The sequence below is a fragment of the Apteryx mantelli genome, chromosome 23 (assembly GCF_036417845.1).
Source record: "Apteryx mantelli isolate bAptMan1 chromosome 23, bAptMan1.hap1, whole genome shotgun sequence".
Lineage (NCBI taxonomy): Eukaryota > Metazoa > Chordata > Aves > Apterygiformes > Apterygidae > Apteryx > Apteryx mantelli.
Window position 1 is genome coordinate 2,589,031 of NC_090000.1, and position 13,505 is coordinate 2,602,535.

At 50.0% G+C, this 13,505-nt stretch overlaps 1 protein-coding gene across 1 annotated transcript; it reads right to left on the reverse strand.

The window, feature by feature from the left end:
- Window positions 1–9,065: 9,065 nt before the first annotated feature.
- PTS (6-pyruvoyltetrahydropterin synthase) lies at window positions 9,066–13,251 on the reverse strand. The gene is made up of 6 exons (XM_067310260.1): window positions 13,149–13,251; window positions 12,674–12,753; window positions 11,613–11,635; window positions 10,495–10,551; window positions 10,061–10,131; window positions 9,066–9,584 (listed from the first exon to the last, which is right to left on the reverse strand). Exons 1-6 carry the CDS (start codon window positions 13,220–13,222, stop codon window positions 9,443–9,445), a joined length of 447 nt encoding a protein of 148 aa, XP_067166361.1. The 5' UTR covers window positions 13,223–13,251; the 3' UTR covers window positions 9,066–9,442.
- Between the last annotated feature and the right edge of the window lie 254 nt (window positions 13,252–13,505).

Consider the following 13,505-nt stretch of genomic DNA (forward strand, 5'->3'; position numbering starts at 1 on the left):
GTTGGCTATTGCATCTGATGTTATTTCCTGGCTTGGCTGAGATGTGGCAGGGAAAGTCGAAATGACTCTGAATATTGTGAAATATTTGGCTTTTACCCCCACAGATAAGCACATAAAGACACAAAAAGAAGTGAGGACTGTTCATGGCAGTCCTCTGCAGGGTGAATCAGAAGGCTTTGGAGGGCAGAGTCCAAAGGACATCTCTGTCCCACCAATCCTCTGGCGGTTTCCTCCTGCAAGACACTGAGCCCCAGCTCATAATGGTATTTTGATGGCTATGGATCAGAGACCTGGCTTTCAACCTGGGGCCAGCAGTGGTCCTGCCAGCCCTTTCTGGGGCCTCAGCTACATCTACCTTTTAAAGCTTATGGAAACAACAGGAAGCTTTAAATGAAAGCTCCTGCTTTATCGCCATGCACAGACTGCCTGGGCCCAGATGTACCCATCAGAGGTGACTGGGAACCACCCAGTGTGTAAATAAACTCCCCAGGTTGGCCTTCAGAGGCTGCCTCCTCCAGAGAGCATCTCTCCCCTTCATTTCGCCACGCAGAGAAACTCATTCCCTTCACCCCCCCCAGCTCAAAGGGAGGAAGCAGAAGGGACTCAAAGCGGTGCTATCGTTGGTGCTTATCAAAAGCGTCATTATGTCCTTCAGGCACCGGAACGAGCGGGACGGAGACCGTCCCTCCCCTTCGGCAGCAGTGCAGGGCCTGGCTCCCGGAGCAACAGCCGAAGGGCAGCTCCCGCGCTCAAGGTCACGCTGCCCCCGAAGGACGCCCGCGTACCGATTCAATTGTTGGCTCTTATCGCACAAAAACACACTCCTGGTTCTCTGCGCCCTCCCTGCCAGGAAGAAAAATAATGAACTAAGAGGTGCCGTTTACTTGGAAATACTAAATTATACACTGGCATGACTTAATTTCTCCACCTGGCCCGGGCACCTCATCCTTTCTTCCACACCGTTGGGGTCTCTCGGTGTTTTCCACCAGCACCGGCAGCTCCGCAGGCCGGGGCTGTCTGCCTTCACGCTCGGCAGTGCCCCGAGGCAGCGGAGGCTCTGGTCTCCCACCCGGGGTTCCTCTCTTCAGAGACAAACGCAGGAAGCCAACAGCCTTCCCAAACCACACAGGAACAAAGCAAAACGGGAGGGTTTGGAAAACAACTCCCCTCCTGAAGTGGGGACTACCCTTATGCCCAACATGGAGTGTCCAAGAGCTAGGTCCATCCTCCTTCACCTCCCCCTCTTTGGGAGGGCTGCTCTCTCGGCCGAGCTGGATGCCAGTTACTCCCTCAGCTCACGTGTGCTCAAGCTCTTCCGCTCAAAGACAATTTTATGAGCTCTGTGGGGAATTCACAGCATAACATGAGACCCAGCAACTTTGTTTAAAGAACACACAACTGAGAAAACAACCACCACAATGTTGCTGAGGGACACACTACCTCGGGGTCTACCTCACCCTTCTTTGTTGTTTCCCAACAGCTCTTTCAAGCAGCAAATAGCCCAATAAACTGGTTGGCAAACACTACTCATAAAAAAATTGCAAGCTGCTTTATATCTAACCTGCTTGCTCTCACTTCCCAGAAGCTTGCTACCACCAGGTTATAATAGCAAATGGTGGGGAAATCATGGGTGAATAAGGATTGTAAACACCAACCCAGGCCAGGTGCCAGAGAAGAGTGCAGAAGTGGCAGCAGGGAGGTCTGAGGACCTCCTGCACTGTTTCCCAGGAGCTGATACTGCTCCATGGCTCCCAAGGAGAGGAATAGGAATGCACCTGTGATGGCTGAATGCACTTGGCCCATTGCATCCCCGTGATTCCTGCAAGGTGTGCCAGAGGAGGAAACAGCCCCTCAAACTCTCCCCAAGGGCCTCGTGGTGCTCGAGAGCCAGAGAGGATGGCCACACGGACATGGTGCTGTGCCCAAAGGGAGCTTCGCTCAGCGAGCACCGAGCAAGAGCAGGGCACAGGCTGCCTCAGCTTCCCCAGCTGCAGGGGAAGGAGGGCCCTGGGGGAAAGCAAGATGGGCAGTAAGGAAGCCACTTAACACACCGTGCAGAAACCACAGCAGCAGCTGCTCCGGGGAGAGCAGGGCCAGCTGACCTGAATTGCCAAGGAGAGGAAGGCAGCTGCCGGGCGGCAGCAGTCAGGCGCGCTGCCAGGTGCCCTGCAGAGGGAAATGAAACTTTGCTTGGGGGCCTGCCTCTTTCCCTGCGGCCTCTGACAGTCCCGCTGACAGCCCCGCAGTTGTCTGTTTATATTTTTTTCTGCAAGGGAACGTTGTGATTCATGACAGGGGAGTCAGGACACAAACAATAATTATTTTCCTTTGTAACACTCACTGAAATGTGCAGACCAAAATGCCCTTGCAAGGCTCAGAGCTATCAGTCTGAAACCCTGTCCAGGGGAGCGGGCACGTCGCACGCAGTCCCTGGGATAGGGGCCCATGTCCCCTACTTCCCTCCTTTGTAAGACAGACTTAAGTCTTCCAGCACCTAATGTTTTCTCCCTGACTTAAGACAGATATGTAACTGCATATCCTCGCTAGAGATACCTTAGGGTGGGGTCTGTTCTCCCCAAAGGCAGGCAGGATGGTGGATAGCCGTGCTGTGAGTGCGGGGAGATGGGGCCCCTTCATCCCAGCCTTCTTATCCAGACTCTGTTTCGGTTTCCGTGGCTCCACAGAGCTGACGCTCGAGGCTCCGCGCTGGCCGGTGGCGCAGCTCAGAGGCAGGACTGCAACCTGAGAAAGGAGCAACCTGCCATCGCTCTGCTTAGCTGTTTCAGGGAAGAAGCAGCATGTAGTGGTGAATTTGCCTACACCTGTCCTTGGACCCAAGCGCAGTCACTGAATATTGTGCTGTAACTGGGAATTTGAATCTGACATATGGAAATTCTCGTGCTTCAGCAGGAAGGGAAATAAGGGTGAGGCCTCGAACCCCTAAAAAGCCCACACCAGCGGGTAAAAGACATCATCTGAGACTAAAATATGGGAAAATCCTGCTGTAGAAAAGACAAAAGCAAGACGACCAAAATTAATGAGATGGTGAGATTACAGCTTAAAACCTCTGTCCTGTGGCAGGGAAAGCTAGTCTGCGACATTCAAAATAAGGTCCCTGGCTTCCACCCACATGCTGCTGTCCCCTTGTGATGACCCTGTCCTCTCCCATCCCACCACATCATGTCTCTTGGTGAGCTGTGAATGACGCCAACAAAAGAGCCAGAATCGCTTCAGTTTTCTAGTTCTAATGCACAAGCAAAGCAAGGCCTTCCTTTGACTCGGAGCTAACGTCCCAAGAGACTGCAACACCTCCTGGCCCTGCCAGCAGGACAGATGCTGGTGTCTTCCTTCCCTGCCCCTAGAGGCAAACATGGAGCCATTCGATCACAAAACCTGGATTGGGATGTCAAGTATCGTACAAAAGTTGTGGCTGCAGCAGGGACACGTGGCAGAGCCCGGGCAGGTCCCAGAGCTCCGCAGATGCATGTAGGTGACAAATGAGTCATCGGATTTAGCCCTTTCCCCTAGAAAACACGGTGTGAAGTGCGCTGCTGCGGGGCTAGGAGGTCCCCACGGCGGCCGGGGCCCGTGGGCCCGGCTGCTGGATCCTGGGCTCCCTTTTGCTGCCTCTAAGTCATCCAGGAGCCAAAACCTGGAGATGCCGTTCAACCTTTGCCCCTGTGACACTGGGGATCAACGCCGGGTCATCTTGGAAAGAATCCCTAGTTGGCAGCAAATACTGAGTGACGGTTCGTTCAAGGGCCCGAAACAAGCCTAGGCAAATACACTTCTTCCTTTGCTTTGCGCTGTGAAGAGCCCCGCTCCCCTCGCGGCACGGCGGAGCCTCGCTCCGCAGGCGCCCGCCAGGCGCGCGGCACGACAAAGTCCAACTGCAGGCACCCGACAAGGACTTCACTGCCTGCAGAGGCAGAGCAGAGGCTCTCAGGATAGATCAGATGAGCCCCGAAGCCTAATTTTTTTAGGGAGACATGAAACCCTGAGTTAACCATGAGGGGGAATCTGTTACTGGGAGTTTTTAGTTTTAAACCATTTATTAATAATTAACAGAGTGACCACAGCAAATGTCTTACTGTGAGCAATAAAGCTCCATTAAAAATTCTCCAACCTTCCCATGGGCTTGCTGTAATGCCTGAAGTTTAACGGCTGTTGTGATAGCCCACCATGCCTTGCAGAAACCAGCAGAACAGGCCCCAACTTCTTGGACTACAGATTCGACATCTTGTTGATGTTTCTTAGCTTACATAAAGCAGGAGGAAGTGCAATGCTCATTTTGGGAGAAACCCATTGATCAGGATTAAAGATTAATTTTATTTCCTTAATTTACGTCACCCAAAAACCTCACTGCTGCAGAACAAGATGTAGCTTTAGCCCTAGGCCTCCTGTTGGCTGTACCTGTCTCTTTCCAGCGGAAATAACAGCAATGTTTACTCTCTCAGCAGCCCACTGGAGATGGATATGGACAGTAGGAGACAGTCACACTGTATCTGTAGATCTAAATAGGGACATTTGGCTCAGAGATGACTTAAATTGGGCCAGCATCACTTTGTCCCTTGCCACATTCTCAGACATTTTTAAATAACTTTTAAAGCAGCTGTGAGTTTTCCAAATGAGTGCTTCAGTGGAGTATCTCAATAAAGAAATCATACCTCTGGTACACTAAAAGTTTGCTTTCCCTCCCATCCTAATGGCTCTCTTGTACATATGGACATCCACACCCACAGCAGTTAAAAGAACAGTAAAGTTGCAAGGTGAAGCATGGGAACACCAGGAAATACTCGAACCATGGCTTTCTTGGCTATAAATCACCTTCCCTTGTGCGTGTGTGGTAAGATCACACCCTCTTCCCCCCAGGCCCTGGCCTCACTGATTACACAGGACAGATAACACTCACTGCAGGAGGACAGCTTCAAAACGCCCCTTCTCCTCCTCACTTGCTCTTTCTCTAGCACTGTTTTCCCCAGAGCCTCACGCTGCACTTCCGCAGGGTGGGATCGCTCTCCCCATTGCACACAGAGGGAGATGAACACCTGGAGACTGCTGGTAGTAAGAGTCAGGGAGGGAGCAAACACTCTAATGAGCTTTGAAGTACAGTATGCTGCATTACAGATGACTGCCCACTGGAGGAGGGAACTGGGTTTGACGGCCCCAAGATTTCCTCCTAGATTTCTACCCTGTGTCCCTGCAGACACACATCCTAGGCAGGGCCCCTGGAAAACGAGGAACGTGCAGCAGATAGCTAGGAAAATGTTTCCAGGCGAGTCAGCCCTCCGGCTCGAGCCGGGAGCTCTGGGCAGAGGCAGGAGTGGTCCGTCTCCCTCGGCTGCTCAGCAGCTCCTACCGGCGGCATTTCCTTCTCCCCTGGAGCCCCCAGCTCCATTCACAGCGCGCCGCCCAGCCCCTGCACGGGACAAAGCCGGCGGCTCTCCATAGCCTCATTTCACCTCCTGTTCCTTGCCAGGGCACCACCGGTGCTGGGCAGCCAACAGGGCAGAGGTCCTGTGAAAGGCCGGCGATGTTCACTGCATCCCTGCCACTGAGCACATACACAGAGGAGCCACGTTACAGGAGCAAGCTTCAGCTCAGGAACCGTAACACGTGGCCAGTCGTCTGAACGCCGGAGGAGCAGCTCCTGGTGGGGGCCCCGTGTCCCACACGCAGCCCCTCATCAGCAACGATGCTTGGATTATTTATTAACTTGGTCATTGTTGAGACTACAATGAACTATAAACAACAGCGTAAGGAGTGGTGTGTAAGACCAAGCTCCAGAACTTGGCTCAAAAACTGCTGTTTTTCGCTTTGCTGCTCCTTTTGCAATGGCATCCCTTATGCTCTGCCCTGTTTCATAATTTCAAACGTCATGGGAAAACGATCAATTCCCACTCCCCACACTGCAAAAGCTGCGCCTGAACCCAGAGTCCTCCTGCAGTCACTGTGTTCCAAGACCAGAAAAGAGAACAGACTTTTTCTCCTTGCAGCGAGGCCAAATGGGAAAACGTCCCCTAGGAACAATTAATACAAAAGGGGGGCTGTTGCAGAACAGCTTTGCTTTGAAACTGGGCAGCCTCAGACTTTGCTTTGCTTCTAGTTGGCAGAACCAAATGGTCACGTTAGCTGAAGCACAGCGTGAGTGTGAATACAGCAGCGGACACCAAGGTGGCCAGCTTCTCGCACAGGCTCCCCATTCACTCAGTCTCTGCCCTGACACCACCACTTTTCTAAAGAACCTGATTATTTCTCTTTCCACGTGACAGGAAGAATTGAGCCTTCCAGCTCAGTGCCTGCTAAGCACAGCACAGATAGCACATTCTGATCCTGCTGCCGTTACACTGCTATTTACACTCATGTGCACTGAAGTCAGAAGTCTTGCTCCTACAGTAGCTCTCCTGGGATCAGCTTTGACCTTTTAACTTGCTATACTGGACCCCACTGTCACCCGAATGGTCCTCCTTCCAACCATTTCATCGTTCAATAAATAAGCTACGGCACAGGGATTCTTACTGAGTTAATTCTCTCCTTATACCACTCTCCTGTGTATTTGGAGGCCGATTCCTACAGAGACTTCCCTACATGGAGCTCATACACACCTGCAAGGATCCAGATCCTTCTAAGAAGTTAGGAGAAGGGACAGAATATATTGCAATTTCTTAGGATACCAGCAATTAGAATTCCAGCTCTGATACTGCCAACTCCCTTCACCCAAGCTGCTACCCGGTAGGCCAATTTATTTCAATACATGCAATACAGCAATAAATAGAAATGCCCATGTTACTGCAGGACTTTATCAGTGCTATACTACACTGGAGAAAAAAATAAGGAATTTGTGCTAGTTTCTGTGACCCAACACCTAACTTTTGCTAGCAGCAGCACTGAGCTATGCTACACAGATGTACCTATTTGTTTGTTTTTGTCAACAATGTCAACAGCTGAATTAGGCTTCTGATAAAGATACCACAGGATCCATTTTAGTCTCTGTGATTCACTAATGACATCAAACATGTTGTGACTCATCAACAGCAGCTATCATCCAGTACGATCTACGTCATTTATTACAGCAAACCGGAATGATATACCATCCTGACAAATTACAGACTGGCAGAAGCATTCAGGTAAGCTGCAAAAACTCCTTGGTCAGAGCTCACACAAAAAAAGCTGACTAGTGCCATTGCTGGGGGAAAAAATAAAAGTTGTGTGAGGGGGGGACCGTGTTCCCTTCATTTGATGTACTGAGCACGCCCTACTTGGGTGACACTAGAACGAATCTGCAGGCAATTATTCTCCAAAGGACTGTGTTTAAAGAGGAAAGACATGAACACTGGAATCCCAAAGGCAGAGGTTTTGCTCTGCCAAAAAAGAAAGGTTGGCAGGAACACCGCTCATATCCAGCTGTTCCTTACAAGCCCCTTTTAGAAGCTCACCAGAAAGTCTGAACAAAGATGGATCAAGGTAGGACACAACACAGAACTGTGGCCCATATAAAGCAGTCACGGTTTAAGAGAAAGCAGTCAAAGTATTTTTTGGAACTATAAAAGGCATTTTTCCAGCCCAGTTGATAGCTATGGAACGATACTTTGCCCTCAGCCTGTAGTGAAGCGAGACCGAGGTTAACTGTTAGGCAAGGTTCATTAAACCTTCCAAAATGCTGCTGTTTGCTATCACTATTCAGACACATAATTTCCTTGTAAAGCGATGGAATTATCACCCTGGATGTCGCTTTTTTAATGATGGGCATTGCTAGCTTCCTGGTCATATCTCCTAATTACTCTGACTCCCCTTCAGGACTTTGCTCATGTGGTAAAGAGAATCACACACAGTACTTGCACTTCTGCCTCTAGGTGGAGAAGTTGATCTTATGACCCTAAAAACAATAACTGCAGTTGTACAATAATCCTTCCCTAACTTGTTTTACATGCATTCTTCCTGCACTTAGCTTTCACAGTATGCCTACAATTTCAGGAATCTTCGGAATTACTTGGTTAGTGTTCATATAAACACATCTCACAACCTCATCCTTTTGTAACAGCCTATGCTGAACTAACAGCGTGGCATCACCTGATTTGCGAAGGAGACAGTTGGAAGCACCAGCACCAATGACTGATTCATACTAAGTGCTCCTTTTGTCTATGAGACCTTTTTGGCACGGACTTCTGATTATGAAAAGGCTAAGTAACTGCAGATCATCACAACAGGAGCACCAGCTGACTGCTTCCTCCAGAAAGGAAAAACGGGAGAGTTTATTCCTCTTCCTACAGAATTCATAAAAGCTACCTTAAGAAAAACATACTTGACCTGGCTGCTTGTGCCTACAAGTTTTTAGGGGGCTTCAATGGACAGAGTCTCAAGGTATCACAGGTCCTTCCCTGCTGTCAGCTCTCCTTGATCAAACTAGCAGAACAGAAAGCCTCCCATAGCAGGGATGGCTCTACAGCAAGGTGAGGATTAAGCCTGTCCGTCTGTTCTGGTCCTGAGTTGAGCTAGCACCACAGGATACTAATGAAGTGAACACTTACACTATGATGAGACAAACTCGGCCAGAACCTGATAACATGAAAAGCATTCTCTTAGTACAACTTCACAGGAGTGGCAACTTTGGGATAGCAGCTGGATAACCAGTATTTAAGGGTTTACTCTCACCTGTTTCCCATAGGACACTTTCACCACTGCATCAGGGCGCTCTTATATGGTTGGGGCTGCAATGTTCCCATTTCCTCTCCCACTCTGCTTTCACCCTCTGCCTAGAGTTTTCAGGCCAGTGTGTCCTGGCAAAAGCACACAAGCCAGCCCAGTTTAACCAACAAAGACATTCTAATTTTTTTCCTCAGCTCTTCATGCTGATTCTCAACAATATACTGTTCTCTTTAGCTTTGCAGTTATACTAAGAATTGATTTGTATATAACTGTATTACTCACTACACCAGTTCCTTATACAGAGACAGACCTGCTACCCATAGGAAGAAGAGTCTGTATCACCAAAGAAAAAATTCATGCAGTTGTCATTCTCTATCTGATCAAGAAACAAACAAACAAAAAAAACAAAGCCCAGGCTATTAAAAATCCATAAATTAATCCAATGTTTAATTAGAGAAAATCAAAGCCTTTTGTGATTGCAAGGGATATATACTTTGCCAGACCATCTACTCTCTAGGAAGCTGCTTTATTTAACACAGTACAACTGCAGATTTTACATCAGCTTGATGGTTGGGGTTTGCAAAACAGGAATGTCTTGGAAAAAGGCAGACAAATCAACAAATTCTGTGAACCCCAACTGCCAGATTGCTGCAAGAATTCTTGTAAAATACCTATTCCTGTCCTTATGAAATGCATAATCAATGCCTACATGTAAGAGATACAGCACACAGGGCTGAAGTAATTCACAGATGTGATTAGGTAGTGGGGTTTCTGATCAATCGAGCTTAAGCTCCTTTCACTTCTCAGAGATTGTTTCTTCTCCTTTGTACACGACAATGTTCTGGTCCGTTTCATACACTTTGACTTTATAAAGAGTCCCCACAGGCAGGAGCTTCTTGAGGTTCTCCCAGATGAACACTGCAACGTTCTCAGTGGTGCTAGGAGTGAAATGGGAGCACATTGAGAACAGACAGCGATGGCATTTGACTAGGCTGCACCTAGAACAGACATGATAAAGGCCAAGGAGAAGCAGGCAGCTTTCACGAGATGACACACTGACTGTAAGCAGGGCTTGAACCCATGCCAGCAAACACATATAACACTAGCTCTAATTAACAGGTTATATCTGTCTCCCCAAGCCACCTACAGAGCAGGCTCACTGTGAGAAGTGCCAGTCTGCAAAGGGCTCCTTAGCTGCGAGTGAGCTGTGCCTTCCAGAGCATGGGGGACCACAGCTGCCCCAGCAGGCCTGCACCCAGCCAGCCACGGTGAGGCAGCCACAGGGATGGAGGGCAGCCACAGCACACAACACGTGACATGCACAGCTGCTTTAGAGGCTGCTGCTTCAGATGTATGACTGAGCCCCAGAGACCATGCCCCGGCCCTGCAATCACAAGGAGTCCCTATCGCCCACCTCACAACCTCAGCAAAGTAGGGCACATCCTTATCCAGGTTTTTGTGGTCAAGTGGCTCCATGATCGCCTCCTGCAGGCAGACAACAGCAGTTAGCAACATTAGCAGCAATTAGCAACAGCAATAGCAACATCAGCAAGACTGTCCCAGTAGGGACAGCGTACTGGGGTTCAAATTACCAAGCATGTGGGTTTGGAGGAAGGCAACAGTATGTTACGAAAGGATAACAGCCTTACATCCACCTGTTAACTTCCTAGCAGAAGACATTGTGCTGCCTCACATCACTGCACTACAGCATTTAAGTCTGACATCATCTCTTAATTTCTTCTTTATTTCGTACATTATCAACTCACAGCGTCTCCACCCTGGTACTAAACAAATTGCTAAGCTCTAACCACTTCTCACAGGGGATGTCTAGGAAAGTAGCACTGTTACCTGCATATATTCTTTCAGATCTGTCAGGTTTAAAACCATCCCTGAGACTGGATCAATCTGCAAGGAAAACAAAAGGGAGCTCAGTAGCCTGGCTACAGGTCTTTAAAATGAAGGCAGCCATGATCCAGTACAAATCAGACTGTGAATGAATATCTGTGTGCTCAGGACATCTGACTCACAAGAAAAATCTCTCTCCACCTTCTCACACTGAGTTCCAGCTCTATCCCTGTGATGTCCTCACAGGCTAGATAGAGCACACAAACAAATCCAGTGGCTCTGCTGTCTCATAAAAGCCTACACCAAGGAGGAAAAACTCTAAAACACTCAGTCTTCAAGCAATGATTTAGCATGACCATAAGCAGGAACACAAGCATTAAATCACTCGGTTGAATAACCAGGGAAAAACAGTCAAAGACTAACCTGAGCTCAGGGCATCCTCCATCCACAGGAGGCACAGCTCTACGAACAAAAGCAGGTTCTGCAGGTGACAGGGAATTTCCGGAACGGGGAATGAAAAGGCTTTAAAATTTTTGATTCAGATCTGAATACAACCCCCTCTTCAAGCTCCCTGTGAACTGGAAACCTTACAAAAGCTGTTTGGGAAACATCAAAACCTAAGTGCTATCAAAACAACTCACTCTGCAGAATACACAAAACGATGACAGGATGGAGGGTAAAAAGCAACTCTGAAAGCAGAAGTTCCTTTTGTCCTTGCAATAAAATACCTTGAGAAAACAGCAGAGAATCAAAGAGGGCAAGTGCTAAGCCTCCCTTTGGCTCAATAATCATCCAGAAGGTGCCCCACGGATCTGAGAGCAGAACCTACCTGTTCTGCAGTAAGGTCCTGGCAGACAAAGCTCTGTGCCCAAAGGTAGATTACAAGTCTGGGACTTAAACATGGTCACCTGCAAGCCCCTGCGAGATGCAGGGTGAAAAGGACAGTTGTCTTCAGAAAAAAAAATGATTACAGAAAACCTTCTTCTACAGTGATGTATACAGAGCTTCCTCAAACACCCTGGGAAACCTAGCAATTGAGCTGGAAGTTAGGAATTGTGGAACACAGAGACCCACCTATACTGTTGCTCTACGTAATGGAAAAAAAAGGTGATCACACTTACCTCTCCACGCACAGTGACTACAACTGAAAAAAAAGAAAATATCAAGTCATGCGTGTGACACAGGGAACCTAAGTGATCAGGACAGGCAGCCCATACATCACTAATCCACCCGGACCAGTGTGAGCTTCCTAACGCTTAGAAGTGGGACTGGTCTTACAGAATAGTTATCCACTGTATAAAGAAAAACTACTCGGAGTCACCCAGCTCCTAAGAGAAGTCATTCTTCAAGGTCTGATGCTCACTATCCCTAAAAAACCGCTTGCAGCCAGCCACAGACTAGCTGACTTCTCAAATACCTACTTTCTATACCCTTTGCACTCAAGATAAGAGTCTCTTCATCAGCAAAGTCTTCTGGACAAAACCAGAAAGGCGTAATGGTCTGAGCCTGGTTGTGATTCTTCTCAGTGGCAAGAGCTCCTTTGCCCACTCTAGAACAGTTGGAGAGGCATCTCCCTTGTTTTCCAGGAATTTTTGAAAGTGGGAACATCCTTCTTATATGAGAAGGTAGGCACTGTTGTCCCTGTAACTCAGCCTTAAAATGAGGGACATATTTTCAGTCCAGCAATCAGTCTTCCCTGGTAAAGCTAGTGGCTCTGTAGTAGAGGTTTCAGGGTACCTACAACACACAGACAGTCCGAAACTGGCCTGTCAGCTGGAGAGATCTGATTTTACCTGCATAGGGTGCAGATGCTAGGAGAAGAACTTGTGAGAACAACACTCAGATAAAGTTTATGGCCTGTTTTAGTTGCATGCATTTTGCTTAGCAAAAATCACCACTTGAAACACACTGCGGATTATAAACAAACAGCTTTGGTTTAATAAAGTGACATTTTGAGAAAAATATTTATTATCTATCTAATTTGGGTTGCAATTCCATGCAGAGGTTCAGGCCTCACTGCTGTGTAGGATTCATTTCAATTCTTCTTGGAAAAAACAAAACAAAAAGGAAGAGCCGCCAAAAGCCAGGCCGGACCGCTGAGACGCATGGCCGGCCTTGCTCTCCTGGGGTCACCCGTGTCCACGACTGGGCACGTAAGCACGGCAACCGGCCAACTCCTTACCTTTGTAGTTGTGCCCGTGGCCGTTTGGATTATTGCACTTCCCGAAGAGCTTCAAGTTTTCCTCGTCGCTCAGTGACTTGCTGCACGGGGACAAACACACACACGCAGAGAGGGCGTTTGAGCACAGCACGGCACGGCACGGCACGGCACGGCACGGCACGGCACGCCTCGCCTCGCCTCCCCGGCTGCACCTCAGCCCAGCCCGCGCCCCCCTGCGCCCGCGCCTCGGGGCCCACGGGAACGCGCCGACCGCACGTGCCGGCAGCGTCGCGCCGCCGTTTGGGGCGTCGCGAGGGCACAACGGCGGCCGACGCCGCCGCGGCGGGGACACTCGGAGCTCGCTGGGTACAAAACCCCCCGCAGGAAGAGGAAGGGGCCGGGCACGAGCGTTACTGTCCGTTACTACCGAGCAGGCGAGGCCCGCGGGGGGCCCCGCCGGCGGCGTTACCGAGGCGGCGGCGGCGGCGCCGCTCACCTGTGCAGCCGGTGGCAGGCGCTGAAGGTGACGGCGCGCGAGATCCGTGCCAGCCGCGCGGCGGGCGGCGCCATGGCTGGGCCGCAGCGGCGCCTGCGCGGCGGCTCCATCCGGGCCCCGGGCCGCGCTCGGCAGCGCCCCCCCGCGGGCCGCGCCGCCGCCGCCGCCGATTTGGAGGGAAAATAGAGCGGGCGCCGAGGGGCCGCGCTGCCGCCCGCACGGGTGAGGCGGCCGCGCCCGCGCGTCCCGGCTCCCCCCCCCCCCGCCCCGTCCCCCGGTTACTCCCTCACACGTTTTGGCCCAATCTCGTTTCAGCAGGCGACACGGAGAAAAACACACAGCTCTTGGGGAGCAGCG

Excerpts from the sequence above, each read along its gene's own strand:
- PTS (XM_067310260.1), bottom strand. The coding sequence starts at position 13,222 with ATGGCGCCGCCCGCCGCGCGGCTGGCACGGATCTCGCGCGCCGTCACC. Across the intron at positions 12,754-13,148 it reads GCCTGCCACCGGCTGCACAG|CAAGTCACTGAGCGACGAGG; the intron begins GTGAGCGGCGCC and ends GTCCCCGTGCAG. Across the intron at positions 10,552-11,612 it reads TAGTCACTGTGCGTGGAGAG|ATTGATCCAGTCTCAGGGAT; the intron begins GTAAGTGTGATC and ends TTTTCCTTGCAG.